General features: G+C 41.8%; 1 protein-coding gene across 1 annotated transcript in view; it reads left to right on the top strand.

Annotated features, from left to right (window-relative positions):
- Positions 1–5,157: 5,157 nt before the first annotated feature.
- Positions 5,158–16,793, top strand: part of sptlc2a (serine palmitoyltransferase, long chain base subunit 2a) — a 123,975-nt gene continuing 112,339 nt past the window's right edge. Inside the window, exon 1 of the mRNA XM_043697043.1 lies at positions 5,158–5,627. Coding sequence (XP_043552978.1) covers positions 5,493–5,627 — 135 coding nt within the window. The 5' untranslated portion in view covers positions 5,158–5,492. The remainder of the gene's footprint in view (positions 5,628–16,793) is intronic.

Raw genomic sequence — 16,793 nt, forward strand, 5'->3', positions numbered from 1 at the left:
AAGGGGACATAAATTTAAGGTGAAGGGTGGAAGATATGGGGGGATGTCAGGTGTAGGTTCTTTACCCAGAGAGTGGTGGGGGCATGGAATGCGCTGCCTGTGGGAGTGGCAGAGTCCAGGTCATTGGTGACCTTTAAGCAGCAATTGGATAGGTACATGGTTAGGTGCTTAAGCTAGGACAAATGTTCGGCACAACATCATGGGCGGAAGGGCCTGTTCTGTGCTGTATTGTTCTATGTTCTATGTTCTATGACTGTGTGGAGTTTGCATGTTCTCCCCATGTCTGCGTGAGTTTCCTCCGGGTGCTCCTGTTTCCTCCCACAGTCCAAAGATGTGTGGGTCAGGTGAATTGGCCATGCTAAATTGTCCATATTGTTAAGTGCATTAGTCAGAGGGAAATCAGTCTGGGTGGGTTACTCTTCGGAGGGTCAGTGTGGACTGATTAGGCCGAAGGGCCTGTTTCCACACGGTAGGGAATCTAATCTAATCTGTGGGCAATTTACCATGGCTAATCCACCTATCCTGCACATCTTTTCCAGAGGAAACCAGAGTACCCAGAGGAAATCCACACAGACGCAGGGAGAATGTGCAAACTCCATATGGTTACTTAATAGCAATTACAGAAACATGGCTCAGGGATGGACAGGACTGGCAGCTTAATGTTCCAGGATACAACTGCTACAGGAAGGATAGAAAGGGAGGCAAGAGAGGAGAGGGAGTGGCGTTTTTGATAAGGGATAGCATTACAGCTGTGCTGAGGGAGGATATTTCTGGAAATACATCCAGGGAAGTTATTTGGGTGGAACTGAGAAATAAGAAAGGGATGATCACCTTATTGGGATTGTATTATAGATGTCCTAATAGTCAGAGGGAAATTGAGAAACAAATTTGTAAGGAGATCTCAGCTATCTGTAAGAATAATAGGTGGTTATGGTAGGGAATTTTAACTTTCCAAGCAAAGACTGGGACTGCCATAGTGTTAAGGATTTAAATTAGATTACTTACGGGACTGCCATAGTGTTAAGGATTTAAATTAGATTACTTACAATGTAGAAACAGGCCCTTCGGCCCTACAAGTACACACCGACCCTCCGAAGAGCAACACACCCAGCCCCATTCCCCTACATTTACACCTTCACCTAACACTATGGGCAATTTAGCATGGCCAATTCAGAGGAATTTGTTAAGCGTGTACAAGAAAATGTATTGATTCAATATATGGATGTACCTATGTACAAGAAAATGTATTGATTCAATATATGGATGTACCTACAGAGAAGGTGCAAAACTTGACCTACTCTTGGAAAATAAGGCAGGGCAGGTGACTGAGGTGTCAGTGAGGGAGCATTTTGGGGCCAGCGACCATAATTCTATTAGTTTTAAAATAGTGATGGAAAAGGACAGACCAGATCTCAAAGATGAAGTTCTAAATTGGAGTAAGACCAATTTTGACGGTATTAGGCAAGAACTTTCAAAAGCTGATTGGGCTCAGATGTTCGCAGGTAAGGGACGGCTGGAAAATGGGAAGCCTTCAGAAATGAGATAACAAGAGTCCAGAGAAAGTATATACCTCTACGGTTGAAAGGAAAGGCTGGTAGGTATGGGGAATGCTGGATGACTAAAAAAATTGAGGTTTTGGTTAAGTAAAAGAAGGAAGCATATGTAAGGTATAGGCAGGATAGATCGAGTGAATCCTTAGAAGAGTATAAAGGCAGTAGGAGTATACTTAAGAGCGAAATCAGGAGGGCAAAAAGGGGACATGAGATAGCTTTGGCAAATAGAGTTAAGGAGAATCCAAAGGGTTTTTACAAATACATTAAGGACGAAAAGCTAACTAGGGAGAGAATAGAGAGCTTAAAAGGTCAGCAAGGCAGTCTTTGTGTGGAGCTGCAAGAGATGGGGGAGATACTAACTGAGTATTTTGTATCAGTATTTACCGTGAAAAGGACATGGAAGACATAAAATTCGGAACATAAATGGTGACATCTTGAAAAATGTCCATATTACAGAGAAGGAAGTGCGGGATGTCTTGAAACCATAAAATTGGATAAATCACCAAGTCCTGATCATGTCAGGGAGTCATAGAGATGTACAGCATGGAAACAGACCCTTTGGTCCAACCTGTCCATGTCGACCAGATATCCCAACGCAATCTAGCCCATATCCCTTCAAACCCTTCCTATTCATATACCCATCCAAATGCCTCTTAAATGTTGCAATTGTACCAGCCTCCACCACATCCTCTGGCAGCTCATTCCATACACGTACCACCCTCTGTGTGAAAACATTGCCCCTTAGGTCTCTTTTCTATCTTTCCTCTCTCACCCTAAACCTGTGCCCTCTAGTTCTGGACTCCCCGACCCAGGGAAAAGACTTTGTCCATTTATCCTATCAATGACCCTCATAATTGTGTAAACCTCTATAAGGTCACCCCTCAGCCTCTGACGCTCCAGGGAAAACTGCCCCAGCCTGTTCAACCTCTTTGGGGCGGCACGGTGGCATAGTGGTTAGCACTGCTGCCTCACAGCGCCTGAGACCCGGGTTCAATTCCCGCCTCAGGCGATTGACTGTGTGGAGTTTGCACGTTCTCCCCGTGTCTGTGTGGGTTTCCTCCGGGTGCTCCGGTTTCCTCCCACAGTCCAAAGATGTGCAGGTCAGGTGAATTGGCCATGCTAAATTGCCCGTAGGAGTTAGGTAAGGGGTAAATGTAGGGGTAGGGGTGGGTTGCGCTTCGGCAGGTCGGTGTGGACTTGTTGGGCCGAAGGGCCTGTTTCCACACTGTAAGTAATCTAATCTAATCTAATCTCTCACTGTAGCTCAAATCCTCCAAACCTGGCAACATCCTTGCAAATCTTTTCTGAACCCTTTCAAGTTTCACAACATCTTTCTGATAGGAAGGAGACCAGAATTGCACGCAATATTCCAACAGTGGCCTAACCAATGTCCTGTACAGCCGCAACAATTGCAACATTTAAGAGGCATTTGGATGGGTATATGAATAGGAAGGGTTTGAAGCGATATGGGCCAGGTGCTGGCAGGTGGGACTAGATTGGGTTGGGATATCTGGTTGGCATGGACGAGTTGGACCGAAGGGTCTGTTTCTGTGGTGTACATTTCTATGACTCTTAATGATGCAATTGAACCCAGGTCCCTTGTACTGTGAGGCAGCGGTGCTCACCACTGAGGCAATTAATGATATGCAGTAACTGTTGGGTTAGCCAGCATTGTCCACATCCCATGAATTAATATTTTAAGAATTAATGATGCCAATGAATGTCAAGGGGAGAACGTGGTTTAATTCTTCTTGTTGGAGATAGTCACTGTCTGGTTCTCAACACTTTCACGAATGCAAATTAAGAGTAAGCCATAAATTTCAGTCCAGTCAGTAACACCCATATACCAAGAATGAATTTCCTGATAACGAAAAGTTGTGCAGTGGACAGCCTAGATTAAATCTTGCTTGATTAACTCTGGAGTGAGTATTAAATCAAAAGCAAGATTAAGTGGTCAACAGCTAATCACGGATTACACCGTGAAGGAAGAATGTGTACCACCCAATTTTCACCAATCGTCATGCACTTATCAGGGTGTATGTGCAATATTTTTCCGGATACAAAATATTTTGCAAGAACTCTGTTATGTTCAGAGATAACAAAGAATTCCAGTTACCTCTGAACTCTGCTAATGGATTCCAAACTTCTAAAAGGAAATCCTTAAAAGTATTTGAAAAAATTACTGGAGACAATCTTGTAGACTTGCAAATATTCGAAATCCAGGAGATTGTAGTTTATGAATTGATCTGTCACATGACATTATTACATTGTTCAGTGAGGGAACAGTCTCAAGAAAAAAAATTGAAATAGAGATTTTATGCTATTTCAAAGCACACTGTTGCAAAGGAGGAAGAGACAATTAAGTATTTTACTGATAATGCAATTTTTGAATTTATAGTTGATTGGAGACGTTTAACCTGTTAATCTTACTCCAATTGGGGGCTACACATCAACTTGATTTTCTGTGGATAAAATCAGGACTGTTATAGCAATTCGGACAAAGAGAAAATGAGAAAGTAAGGCGCTCAGAAACCAACAGGAAACGACAGAGACTGAGAAGAGTGACTGTTTCAATATCCGGAACAAAATGTTTCCTATGTGCAAGAACGTGGCAAAACGGAGGATATCCCCCCTATTAAATCAAACAAGGAAATGCGAGGTAAAAACAATAACTGCAGATGCTGGAAACCAGATTTTGGATTAGTGGTGCTGGAAGAGCACAGCAGTTCAGGCAGCATCCGAGGAGCAGGAAAATCGACTTTTCGGGCAAAAGCCCTTCATCAGTGCTGGACATTTGAAACAAACAAAACAGAAATTGCTGGGAAAACTTTAGCAGGTGTGTGAATATCTGTGCAGAGAAAACAAGAGCAACGATTTTAACAGATGCAGCCAGACCAGCTGAGTTGCTCCAGCAATTTTTGTTTTTGTTTCATATTCCCCTTAAACGAGACATTTTCTGTTACCTTACCATAATATACGACAAAAGTTTGGAGATCTGAAGACAATGGAAGGAAAAATACTGCCCAGGAAGCTTTAAGTATTGAAGGAGCGTCACTGGTCCAGAAAGGTTAACTCCGTTTCTCTCTCCACAGAATGCTGCCAGATCTGATGAGTGTCTCTGACAATTTCTGTTTGAGTTTGACATTCGCCTCCGTCAAGGCTTGGATCAACTTTTTGAACGGGATACTTTCTGCGATCGTACCATAATAAACGGTAGAAGCTGGGGGATCTGAAGTAACACATGGAGAAAAGAAAGTGATATAAAACAAAGAACAGCGGATGCTAAAGATCTGAGATAAATTGCTGCAGAAACCCAGCAGGTTGGACAGCATCTATGCAGAGAGAGCAGAGTTAACTGTTCGACTCCGGTGACCCTCCTTCAGAACAAAAGAATAATGCCCGGCCATTTAAAACACTTGCCCCAGCGTTGTCTATTTGGCTGAAACTCAGTGACTGCTCAACCTGAGGCACACAGGGGTTACTCGAGTTCACAGGCAGGGGAGGGGAAGGGCGGGGCATTGGAACTGGTAGCCCCGCCCACTAGGCGTCACGATGGTGCGCTCACGTGACGGAAAGGCGGCCGGCAATTGGTGGAAGCCTGGAACGTGACGTGTTTCCGGTGTTTGTCGGTCGGTCAGTCAGTCAGTCCTTCGTTCCTTTGCGAGCTTTCCAGTTGTTGGGGGGTTGTGTGCGCGTTTCTACCGTGAAAGGCCGGGGGTGGGGAATAAAGGTCATCTTAAGGGGAAGTGCCCCCCACCCCCCCGAGGGGAGAGAAACAGATTAAAGCAACGGTCGAAGGGAAACGCACCTCAGAGGAGCAACGGAGCAGCAAGAAAGCGGACCGAGTAGGGGCAGCGATTGTAAGCGGACCGTGTAGGGTGAAGGGTGGGAGCCCGCGAACGCCGGAGGCAACCGGAGGGGGGGGGTGTGTTGGCGGCAATGGAGAGCAAACTGGCGCCCAATGGAGACATCTACAGCACCGTCAACGGCTTCATGGAGAAGGCCCACTCTGAGGGCAAGGTGGCGGCGAGGAAGAACGGCTTCGTGAAACCCGCTTTCGCCCAGAACGGGAAGGTAAGGCACAGCCCTGGCGGAGGGGGCGGGGGTCTGCCCCAATAACCGGGGTGTAATGTGCGCAGGTGTAATTGAAGGTAGGAGGGAGATGCTCAAAGTTGGGCATATTGTGGAAAGGATATCATGGGGCTGAGGGTTCAGGTTTGGTACAAACTCGACACAGCCTTGGACTGTATGGAAATGTCAGATAAAAGTTTAGAAGGACATGGCTAAAGTTGACCTATTAAGTTTGTGTTATACAGGACCCCCATAAGATGGAGCAGATTGGTGGCTTCATCATTTGATTATTGCTGATGTGTTTTCACCCCTCTTCTGCCTTCTACCTGTAATTTTGATCCCTTTACTTATTAAGAACCTCTGTCTTAAATATAGTCCGTGACTTGGCCCCCGCAGCCCTCTGTGGCAATGATTTTCATGGATTAGCCACCCTCTTGCTGAAGAAAGTCTTCCTTATCAGTTGTAAAGCATCATTTGGCAGCATCTGTCAAGAGAAATCAGAGTTAACGTTTTGAGCCTGGTGACTCTTCCTCCGAACAGGACCTGAAACATTAACTCCATCTTCTCACAGATGCTGCCAGACTTCCTATGCTTTTCCAGCAGCTTCTGTTTCTGTTTTAGCATCTGCAGTCCTTTTGGTTTTTTTTTCTAGACCATTGTCCCTTCACTCTGAAGCTGTGCCGTCAGGTCCTAGTGTCTCCTGTTAGTGGAAACCTATTCTCCGTGCCCACTCTATCCAGGCCTCTAGTATTCTGTAAGTTTCAATGAGATGCCCCTCATCCTTCTAAATTCCATTGAGTACAGACCCAGAGTCCACAACAACGAGCAGCCGAGCTACAAATCTTCTCCCAAACTTTGAACACTCCTCATATGACAAGCTCTTCATTCCTGGAATCATTCTTTTAAACCTCTACTGAACCCCTCTGAGGCTAACACATCTCTCTTTAGATATGGGGCCCAAAACTGCTCTTAATATTCCAAATGCAACCTGACTGAAGCCTTTTATAACCTCAGCAGTGCATCCTGCTCTTGTATTCTAGCCTTCTCAAAATAAATCCTAACGTTGCACTAGCTTGCCAACTGCACTTGCATGCTAACCTTGAGAATCCTAAACGAAGATTCTGAAGTCCCTTTTGATCTTTAGATGTACAAAGCTTTTTCCCATTTACAAAATAGTCTACACCTTTATTCTTCCTACCAAAGCACGTAACGTTACTTCTGCCAATTCTTAGCCTGTCCAAGTCCTTCTGCAGCTTCCCTGCTTCCTCAACACTACCTGTCCTTCCACCTTTCTTTGCATCCTGTGCAAATGCCCCTAGTTCCTTCATCCAGACTGTTAATATGACATAGTAGTTTTGGTCCCAACACTGACTCCTGTGGAACTTCACTAGTCTGGAGCTGCCAACCTAACTAAAGACTGGTTATCTTTGAAACCACTTTGTAAGTTTTGAGGTATTTTTGCGCAATAAAAAACTTAACTATAAGAAAACAAAGGTGTGCCATGCGAGAGAAAATTACATGACAGGGATGCCCATTATCAGGTATTTGTCATTGGTTTCCAGTTGATGTCAGAGCTGTCACTACAAATTTCATATGATGTTTAGTTCACCTGGGAGTTACCAAACAAAATTCTATTGCACTAGATGATATCTTTTCAAATAACTTAAATATGTAAGGACCACGTGGAAACATAAACAAGTTTGAGGTCACTCAAGTCATTTTGTTTATATCAGATGAAAGTGTTATCCGATTTGAATTCTGTTTCCAGTTCAGTCTGTAGCCCTTGAGGGCAACTTGATGTTTGTCCAGCTATTCTTTTAAAGTCAGTGAGGTTTCTGCCTCTACCATCCTTTTCAGACAGAGTTCCTGATCCCACCACACTGAGTGAAAAATGATTCCTCAAATCATCCATCCTTCCACCAATTACTTTAAGTTTTTGTACCCTTATTATTAGTCTCTGCTAGCAGAAGTTGATACTTCCTATTCAAGTTTGCTAGGCCCGTTGTGATCTTGTACCACTGAGGTCTTACCTCGAGCCCCTCCTTCCGAAAGAAATGTTTGGAGGTGCCAGTGTTGGACTAAGTGTACAAAGTTTAAGAATCTCACAACACCAGGTTATAGTCAAACAGGTTTATTTGGAAGCACTAGCTTCCGGAGCACTGCTCCTTTATCAGGTGATTGTCGAGTATAAGATCGTAACGAAAAAACTGAAATTATATATTGTAAAATACCTGAATTGTTTAAGTCTCTCATCTTTTAGCATGTCTGTGTTGAATCCCAGAACCTTTTTTAAAATGACATTCTCAAGTGAACTTTAACAATAGGTGCCATGTCGTCTCATAATGCATTGACGGCGTGAGATCTCCTGTGTGAGGCTGTCTGTGCCCCAATGTTTAGACTGATTCTATTTCTAAAAAAAGGGGTTTACAGAATCTTACGTGGACTTATGCCATTTGAGTAAATAAAATGTAATTCTGTAAGTACAAATTCACCCCACAAACGTTGTTTGTGTTTTTGGGGGGTGGGGGGGAGCGGCGGGGAGGAGGGAGGTATGAGTGTCTGAGAGTGTACAGGGGTATAAGTCTGGGAGAGGTTGCATGCTGGTGTGTGTGTATGAGAGCGAGCTCATGTGAGAGTGTAGGGGACTGTAGGAGTGTGTATGTGTAGTGCAATGGGGTCACCTGAAGGTCCCGGTTAAAGCCAAGTTTTGAACGGTGAGGTGAGTCTCTCACTGGAGTCGAAGAGTGTGGTGTTGGCAAAGTAAAGTTGGTCAGGCAGCATCCAAGGAGCAGGAGGGTCGACGTTTCAGGCATAAGCCCCTCATCATTCCTGCTGCTCTGATTTTATCTGACTTGCTGTGCTTTTCCAGCGCCACACTCTTTGACTCTGATCTCCAGTATCTGCAGGCCTCACTTTCTCTTATCTTACTGGAGTGACAGGAGAACTATTTGCATCGATGTGCATGTATTTGCCTACTTTATTACCTAATCTTGCCTCATTGTTATGCGTTCTCTCTCTCTCTCTCTCTCACACACACACTCTCTCTCACTCACACACACACACACACACACACACGCGCAATGGTCCTGCCTAGGTCTTTCAAAGAGCTAACGTTAAGACCTTTTGGGTCAAATGATCTTTCTATTTGATCCACTTACAGCAAAGTCGATAACACATTTTACTCAACCATATGAATGGGTTTCTATAGTTTATTATTACATGTTATTAATAATTCTAAACTTAATTTTCACATTTGATCTGTAAATTCTCGGTCCCACTTTTAATATTCTAATTTAAATAATTGTGATTTAACTAGGTAGAAAGTGAGCCTGAAACAAGGTCAGGCTCAACTCTTGATGGGGTAAAGTAAAAAACCACTACTTTCCATAAAGATTGTATTTGTCTTGTATCTAGAGTATTGAGTGTTGACAATTTTTACCTATCCCCTCTGTTAGCATGTGGTACTATGGAGCTCAGTAGTATTTCCAGACAGATGGTAGTTCCTTTAGTGTTAACTTCAGCTAATTCAGTTCCAAAATAAAATACTCTATCCACTTGCTGGATAAATTCATTAATCATCCAAGATACCTGTTTTTGTGTTTTCTGTTTAGATAAATTATGAAATATTGATATAATGAACCAGGAAGCCACACTTTACAACTTGGCTGCAAAGTTTCTTTTATGTTTGCTCAAGATTCCTTTTTGAGAATTTTTATTTATCAGAATCTGAGTAATTGTTTCGTGTAAGACTGTAAATGGAATTCTTAAATTCTTCTTGCACTGAATTTTTGTTAAATGGAGTTGGATGCAATCCAGACTAGAATTTGGGAAGGGATTGGTTACAGTAGTTGCACAACATAATCAAAGGCTTTGCGAAAACTTTAAATTGCAATGTGACTGTTCAATTGAGGGACGAAAAAGCTCATTTGCTTGCTGCAAATCTTTTTTTAACCTGTTCAAAACGATTGCAAGGTTATAAGCCAGTTGAGAAGTTTTTTGTAAATAGTTTCTTTATTAGGTAATTGCATTTTTGGATAATGGTGGGTTGCTTATTGTTTTGATGTTGATGGCTTTTTGCCACAGTTTTGTTTAGTTAACATGCTTCACTTGGCATCTAACCTATATATTAGGCTACTGAACTTGTTCTGTGATTGTATTGAGTGTGATTAGAATACCACACCCAGAAACAGATCCAGAATGGTCAGGCTAATTATGGCATGTCATTCAAGTCTTACCTACTAAGATAATATATAAAAATTCCTTACTCAAAATAACTAGTTTCCCGAGAGAGTGTTTTCTTTGTAAACCAAAAGTTTATTTTGCCTTCTGCTAGAGTTATTAGGTGCTGTACTATCTGTCTGGATTAGAGATTGAACAGCTTTCAATTGATCAACATGGTTTATGCTTGATGATGAGCAAGGCAGTATCGGTTTTGGTTTTCATTTGCATTAATTCAGTATGGTTTTTCTGACGCAAAAGAGCTCATTGGTAAATTTGTGAAGACATTACAGTAAAACTATAGCATTATGAACCAGTGGTCTGTGTCATATTTATTTACCTTCAAAGCAAGCTAAATGGGAACAACTTGGCTAACTGTTCTAAAGTGTCAAATAACAAAACTTTTTTTTTTGACACGTTCACTGAAGAATTCTGCACGTAACCATAGTTTAATATTGTTGGACTTGGTGCTGGGTCTGCATATTTAAAAATTAATCTGTAAATACTCAGGCACATGGCACAGTATTTACAGATCAGTGACAACTCTCAAGGGACAAGTATGTCATTTGCCAAAATATAACTGATATATTGCAAAGTCCATTATTACCCAGCTCATCTCCAGTCACCAATGATTTATATAAATTTGTCTTTAGATCTCCATGTAAAAAATGGAGCAATTGTTTTCAGAGAACAATTTTTATTGCACACCACCTACCACTAAATGCATTCTTCCTCCGACTTGCTGAACTTAACTAATAAATAAGAAATTTTGCCAAGATTTTTTCATTTCAGAATTCTTAACTGTTCTTAAATTTTTGGTGTACAACTTTGGATCTTAATAGTAATTTCCTTAGACTGTTCTGCTCAGGGGCAAATGTTTCAGTGAAGACAAATGTTGATGCTATTAATTTAAACTGTTTGTGACTTACTGCAAATGCTGCCAAAGATGGTCGTTGTTTTCTATGTAAGATGATGGACTGCCAAATCAAATCCATTGGAAATGCTTCATATGCTGGTGCACTCTTGCTGGTGACTCCACGGACCTATCCATGAGATGTAGGATTTTCCAGAAGTGCTGCATTTGAATTGTTTATTGTGGGTTTTTGATACCTTTTGCCAAGTTGCTAGCATACGGGTAATGTCACCGTTCTACCCTGTCTTCCACCATCTCCCAGGTCCAGGAATCAATGTGTAGAACCTTCATTTCATGTTTGAAGTAGAGGTTTGTCATTCCAGCTCTCTGTCATTTAGAGAAACGTTGAACATGTGACCATCTTTATCATGGTCTTGTGCTGGCAAAGTCACCTCAGTGTTATGTTTGCCATTCTACCTTGTATTATTTAATGTTGAAATAATTTGCATTCAATTCAGGGAAGTCTGACCAGTAAAAAGAAAGCTTTGTTAAATGGATTATTATTCTCAGTGACTTAGGCAAGCAGATTTCCAAAGTGCTAACTCGCACCTATCTAATTGTATTGTTATAGCAATAACCTTTAGTGACCAGTTCAGAGTCTTGGGTTTACACCTCAACTGCTCCAGAGCTGTGTCATAACAGTACTGGCCATTTCATAATTGGGGGTGGGGGAGGAGCAAAAAAGAGAACCACTACTCAGCCTGAGCAACTTATTGGTGACATGTGGCGCAAAGTGCTGATAAATACTATTCAGTAGTTCACTATGCATTAGGGATCATGGGATTCTGACTTGTCAGTGATCAATATACAGTATTATTGAAAAGTGATGTTTGATACTATATTGTTGAAAAATGATGTGTGAAGGATTTTGCTTTGTTTCTAAAGGTGTGCTGTATTAATACGGGCTCTATATATTTCATATGTATAACTAGCTCTGTCATTTCCAAGTTATTAAAATAGATCAATTTGGAGCTGTGTGGTTGATATAATCATGCAACTATGATTAGATGTGTTTTGACATCATAGTTATAATTAGACTATTTGATTATATTGCTTTTTCTAAATTGCTAATTCATTCAGGTGTCAAGGCCAGTATATATTGCCCTTGAGAATGTGATGTTGAACCTTGAAATAACTGAGTGGCTTTCTTGGACATATCAGAGAGCAATTAATGACTGTGAGACTGAAATTGTGTGGAGATCAGACTGGATAAGGATGGCAAAATTCCTGGCCTGATATTAGTCTCCGAGGGTGTTTTATGACAATTATTCATGAACACTATTATTGAGACTGGCTTTTTGTTCCAGATATATTTCATTAACTGAATGCAAAATCTGCAGCTTCCACGATGAGATTTCAATTTGCTTTCAGAACATGAGACCAGGCCTCTAGATCACTAATCCACTATTGTATCCATGTTTCTACCAAACCTCTTAATTAGAGATGATCATATCTGTAAGTAAGCAGTGGTTATAATGACCCCACAGAGCTAGGGGAAGCTGAATAAATGAAATCTGTGAAGAAGCAAACAGTTGAAGCTGGTTCTGTAAATTATAAAGGAGCTGAAATCCTGACTTTTTCCCAAAGCAATACCTGGAAACCTTAAGGTCTAGATTGCTGAAATGAAAGAACGTTTATTATCAAGGTGAAATATTGCTCTTACGGTTAATAGCATTCGTTTTCCAACCTGCCAGACATATTCCCCTCCCCTCCCTTGTCAACATTCCACAGGGACCATTCCGTCTGGCATACCTTGGTCCGCTCCTCCACTCCCAACATCTCCAGAACCCCACAACTTCCCATGCAATTGCAGAAGGTGCAACACCTGTTTGTTTCCCCCCTCCATCCTGACTATCCAAGTCTCCAGACACACTTTCCAGGTGCAAAGATTTACCTGCACTTGATTTCATTTAGTTTGTTGTCGCTCACAATGTTGCCTCATCTACGTTGAGACAAAACTACAGACTGACTGCTTTGTGGAAATCCTACATTATGTCTGTAAACATTACCTTGAGCTTCCAATTGCCTGCCACCATGTCCCCATGCCAACATTTGTCTCAGGCCTGCTGCAGTGCCCCAACAAGGTTTGACGCAAGCTTGAAGAACAGTACATCTTTTGGTTTGGGATCTTGTAGTCTTCTGGATTCAACTTCTTAATTAGTAATTTTAGAATAACCATTGGCAATGTCAATGAAGGTGCTGGCGAACCTCAGTTGGTCTGGCAGCATCTTTGGAAAGAAGTTAATATTGCAAGTCCAGCCTCCCTCCTTCAGAACTGTTTAGATGGGCTGTTTCATCTTTACAGGTGCTGCCAAGCCAGTTGCATTTCTCCAGTAACATCTGTTTTTGTTTGAACTTGTGGACACTTGGTTCGTATCCTTGCTGCAATGTGGTACTAAATTGCTAACATTGTTTCACATTCTGGCTATCTAGGAACCTGTACCTATGGATCAACTTTTCAGTTTTCTTTCTCTGCTGGAACAGTATTGAGTACTTTTATAGTGGATCAAATAATCTTATCTTGGAAGCAAAACTGTTGAGACTCCTAACACTTTTAAAGTGCCACCTGTTCCTGTTGTGAATCAATCAGATTCTTTGTCTAACATCAGGTCTTTGATAAATCCTAGATTCCTTCTGTTTATAGGAATGAGCACTCTATTGGATCATTAGCATTTGTCTCCCATCAATTTACCTCTATCTTTACTCCATAACTCATCGGTTCTTTCCCATAACAACACTTGATCACTATCTTGGAAATTTCCGTTAAATACCGTTAAATACCAACATCCAGCAGCCAACACAATACCCTAGATGATGTCTGAGCAGCATACTGCATCACTGACACTTTCTTTTGAATTCCAAATCCCTTGAGATATTGACCAACATTCATGTTTAATATTAATTTTGTACCTGTGCAATTGATTTGTTTGAGGTTATCATTAAGGCCCTGGTTCCTCAGTCTTGACCTGCACATGAGACATGGTGACCCTCCGGTTAAACCACCACTGGTCATTTTTCTGGGAAAGCAGCTCTGTGGTACTGATTGGCAATGGCAATTTTACCCTTGCGTTTCATGTGGGTATCCCTTCTACCTCTACCCTTCCTAGTCTCTCGTATTAAATTGAAATCTAATTTATCCTTTTTCTAAATTCAAAATGCCTTACACATCTCTATATTGAACTCCATTAACTTAGTCTTTCTGTCCCTTTAACAGCTGTTCAGTGTGGTGAAAACTTAAGCTGTATACAGCAGCCTTGGCTTATGTGCCACAGATTCCTGAGAATTTTGGAGCAGTCCCTCATGATCAGTGAGAACTTTTCAACTTTGTTTAGCCTTAGCTTAGTTTCACTCTCAGTATTTTCTTTGCCAAGAATTGCCAGCTTCTCCATTTCTTACTGTATGCTTCTCCCTTAACTTTTTGTTCTTTGTTGCAACGTTCATGTACATGTGTCAATGTCTACATGATTGGTTTCCTTGCTGATCTTTCTTCTGTACCTATGTCCTTTTCAACACCCCTATTAACTTGTCTTTCTGCTGAAGAGCTAGGTAGATCCCCTGAATCCCATATCTATTGTAAGTAAAGAAGTTGGGTTCATAGACATATTGCTCACTTCCACTCTCCTTTCTGATTCTGAAACCTTGTTCAAAGTCTTGATCTTCTGACTCTGATCTCTTAATTCTCTTTACCCATGTCCCCACAGACAAGCACAAACATTGATAGCAGTGATAAAAACCAAATGCTGGAGAAATGTAGCAGGTTTGCTGGAGATAAATGTTTTGAATCCGAAATGATTTTTCTTCACGCTTGTTTGGGTGTCTTTGTTCCAAAGAGGATTTGGATTGGATTCTGTCCAATCTGCTCTCTCTCCACAGATATTGTGGGACCTGCTAAGTTTTACCTGTACTTTGTTTTATTTTAGCATCCACAGTACCAACTTTTTATTTATTGTTAGTGGTGGTTAATATTAACATAACATTTGCTTATGTTTGTGAGCTCCATTGCAGGTTCAAAGCAAACTGAGGCAGTTCTGCTAAATTAAACACTGATGCAGATCATGTAGCAGGGAACTTGGTGTGTCAATTACCACGAGTCAAACTGTGGGATCTCAAAAGATTAGTGTACTTGTATTTTCTAAACTCATATTAGCCTGAAAGTATGGATAGAGTATTGTTCATTATTCTTGGGGAGGGGTGGCAGGATGAAATGCTGTATTGTCAACCATGTTTCAGTGGTAATACATGTGCTTCTGAGTTTAAAGGTGATGAGTTGAAGTCCCACTCCAAAGATTTGGGCTTTAGTGTAGGTTGACTCAGTCCAGTGCTGAGGGAATGCAGCATTCAGTTAAGATGAGCAAAAATCTCATCTTTGTTCTGCAATAAAAGATCCAGTGACAAAAACAGTGCTTGAAATACGCAGCAGGTCTGGCAGCATCTATGTAAAGTGAAAAAGTTAATCTTTTGAGTTCAGTCACACTTTGTCAGAACTGAAAGCAGCTGAAAAACTGCAATTATGATGAAGATGGGGTAGAAAAGTGAATAGATGGAGACGAATCAGGGAGAGATGGAAGGGAAGCAAACTTAGAGATTGCTGATAGCAAGCTGGTGAATAAGTGGATGCTGAATAGGTGAAGGCAGGAATTTCAAATGATTGAAAGTGGGCTGCTTGTCCTGGGAGCAACCCATACAGAATCCTCCATACAGGGATGAGCATGGAGGGAGATGTTCGCACTGAAATTGGTAAACTCTTGAGGACTGTAAGTTATTAGGCTGAAGATCTGTTGTTCTCCAGTTTGCATTGAGCTTTAGAGCACTGCAGCAGGTCTGACACACCTGCATAGAGCATGGTGTGGAATGTAGCTGGAAACTCGGTCACTTTTAACAGAGCATATGTTTGGCAAAGTGATTGCCCAGTCTCTGTTTTGTCTCCCCAGTGTAGAGACCATGTTGTGAGTAGTGAAAACAAGTAGATTGAATCTCTGCTTCATCTGAAAGGTGTGCCTGGAGCCTTTGATAGTGAGGAAGGAGGAGGTAAGCAGTCAAGTGTTGCATCTCCTGCAGGCGCATGGGAAAGTGCCACGAGGGTATGAGGAGCTATTGAGAATGGAGGAGCAATGGACCAGCGTGTCCCTGAGGAAACTGTCCCTGGGGAATGTTGGCAAGTGAGGAAATGTCTGGTGGTGCTATCCCACAGAAGGTGGTGGAAATGACAGCTCGTGATGTTTCAACTCTGGAGACTGCTGAGTGGAAAGTGAAAACAAGTGGTCCCTATCCTTGATGTGAAAGAAAACAGGTAAGGTGCAGGAAATGGGCTAGATGTGGCTGAGGATCCTGTTAACCACGTAACAGGGAACATTAGGTTGAGGAAAAAGGTGGATGTCTAAGACCCTCATGGAGGGTGGTGACAGGAATGAGAACCTGAGAAAGATGCAGTGGAGTCCCTACAGGAGGCAGGGTGTGAGGATGCATGGTCGAAGTAACTGTAGGAATCAGTGGGCTTGTAATGAATATCAGTAGCCAGTCTACTCTCAGAAGTGGAAACAAAACTCCAAGAAAGGGAAGAGTCAGATGGGCCAAGTGAAGCTGAGGGAAATATGGAAATTTGATGCAAATTGATTTTCTAATTCTTGACTAGTTTGAAGCACAAAGTTTTGAGGGAGGTACCTTTGGTAGTACTGGAATATGGAATGTTCTGTGTACCTCTGAGACTGGCTCCAAGCCCCATAGCAATATCTTTGACATGAAGAAAGTGGGAGGATTAAAAGATGCAGTGACATTGTTGGAGGAGCAGAGGAATGTGTACTGAGTTGTCCTAAGTGCTGGCAGCTATTAGTTCTATTTTACAGCATTCCAAAAAAAACCTGGTCAGGACAAAGAGTAAGTCATTGTGGTGATGAGTTTTGCACTCTTCCAGTAGTGTGAAAACATTGTACAAATGTATGTCCTTTCCTAAGTGCAAGAGTTCTGCCTGGTCATTTTTAGGCTGATGCTGCTTTTGCAACAAGAGAACTGTACGGTGTGTGCAGAGTTGGTTTGCACCT

This window comes from Chiloscyllium plagiosum, chromosome 10 (assembly GCF_004010195.1).
Source record: "Chiloscyllium plagiosum isolate BGI_BamShark_2017 chromosome 10, ASM401019v2, whole genome shotgun sequence".
NCBI classification, from domain to species: domain Eukaryota; kingdom Metazoa; phylum Chordata; class Chondrichthyes; order Orectolobiformes; family Hemiscylliidae; genus Chiloscyllium; species Chiloscyllium plagiosum.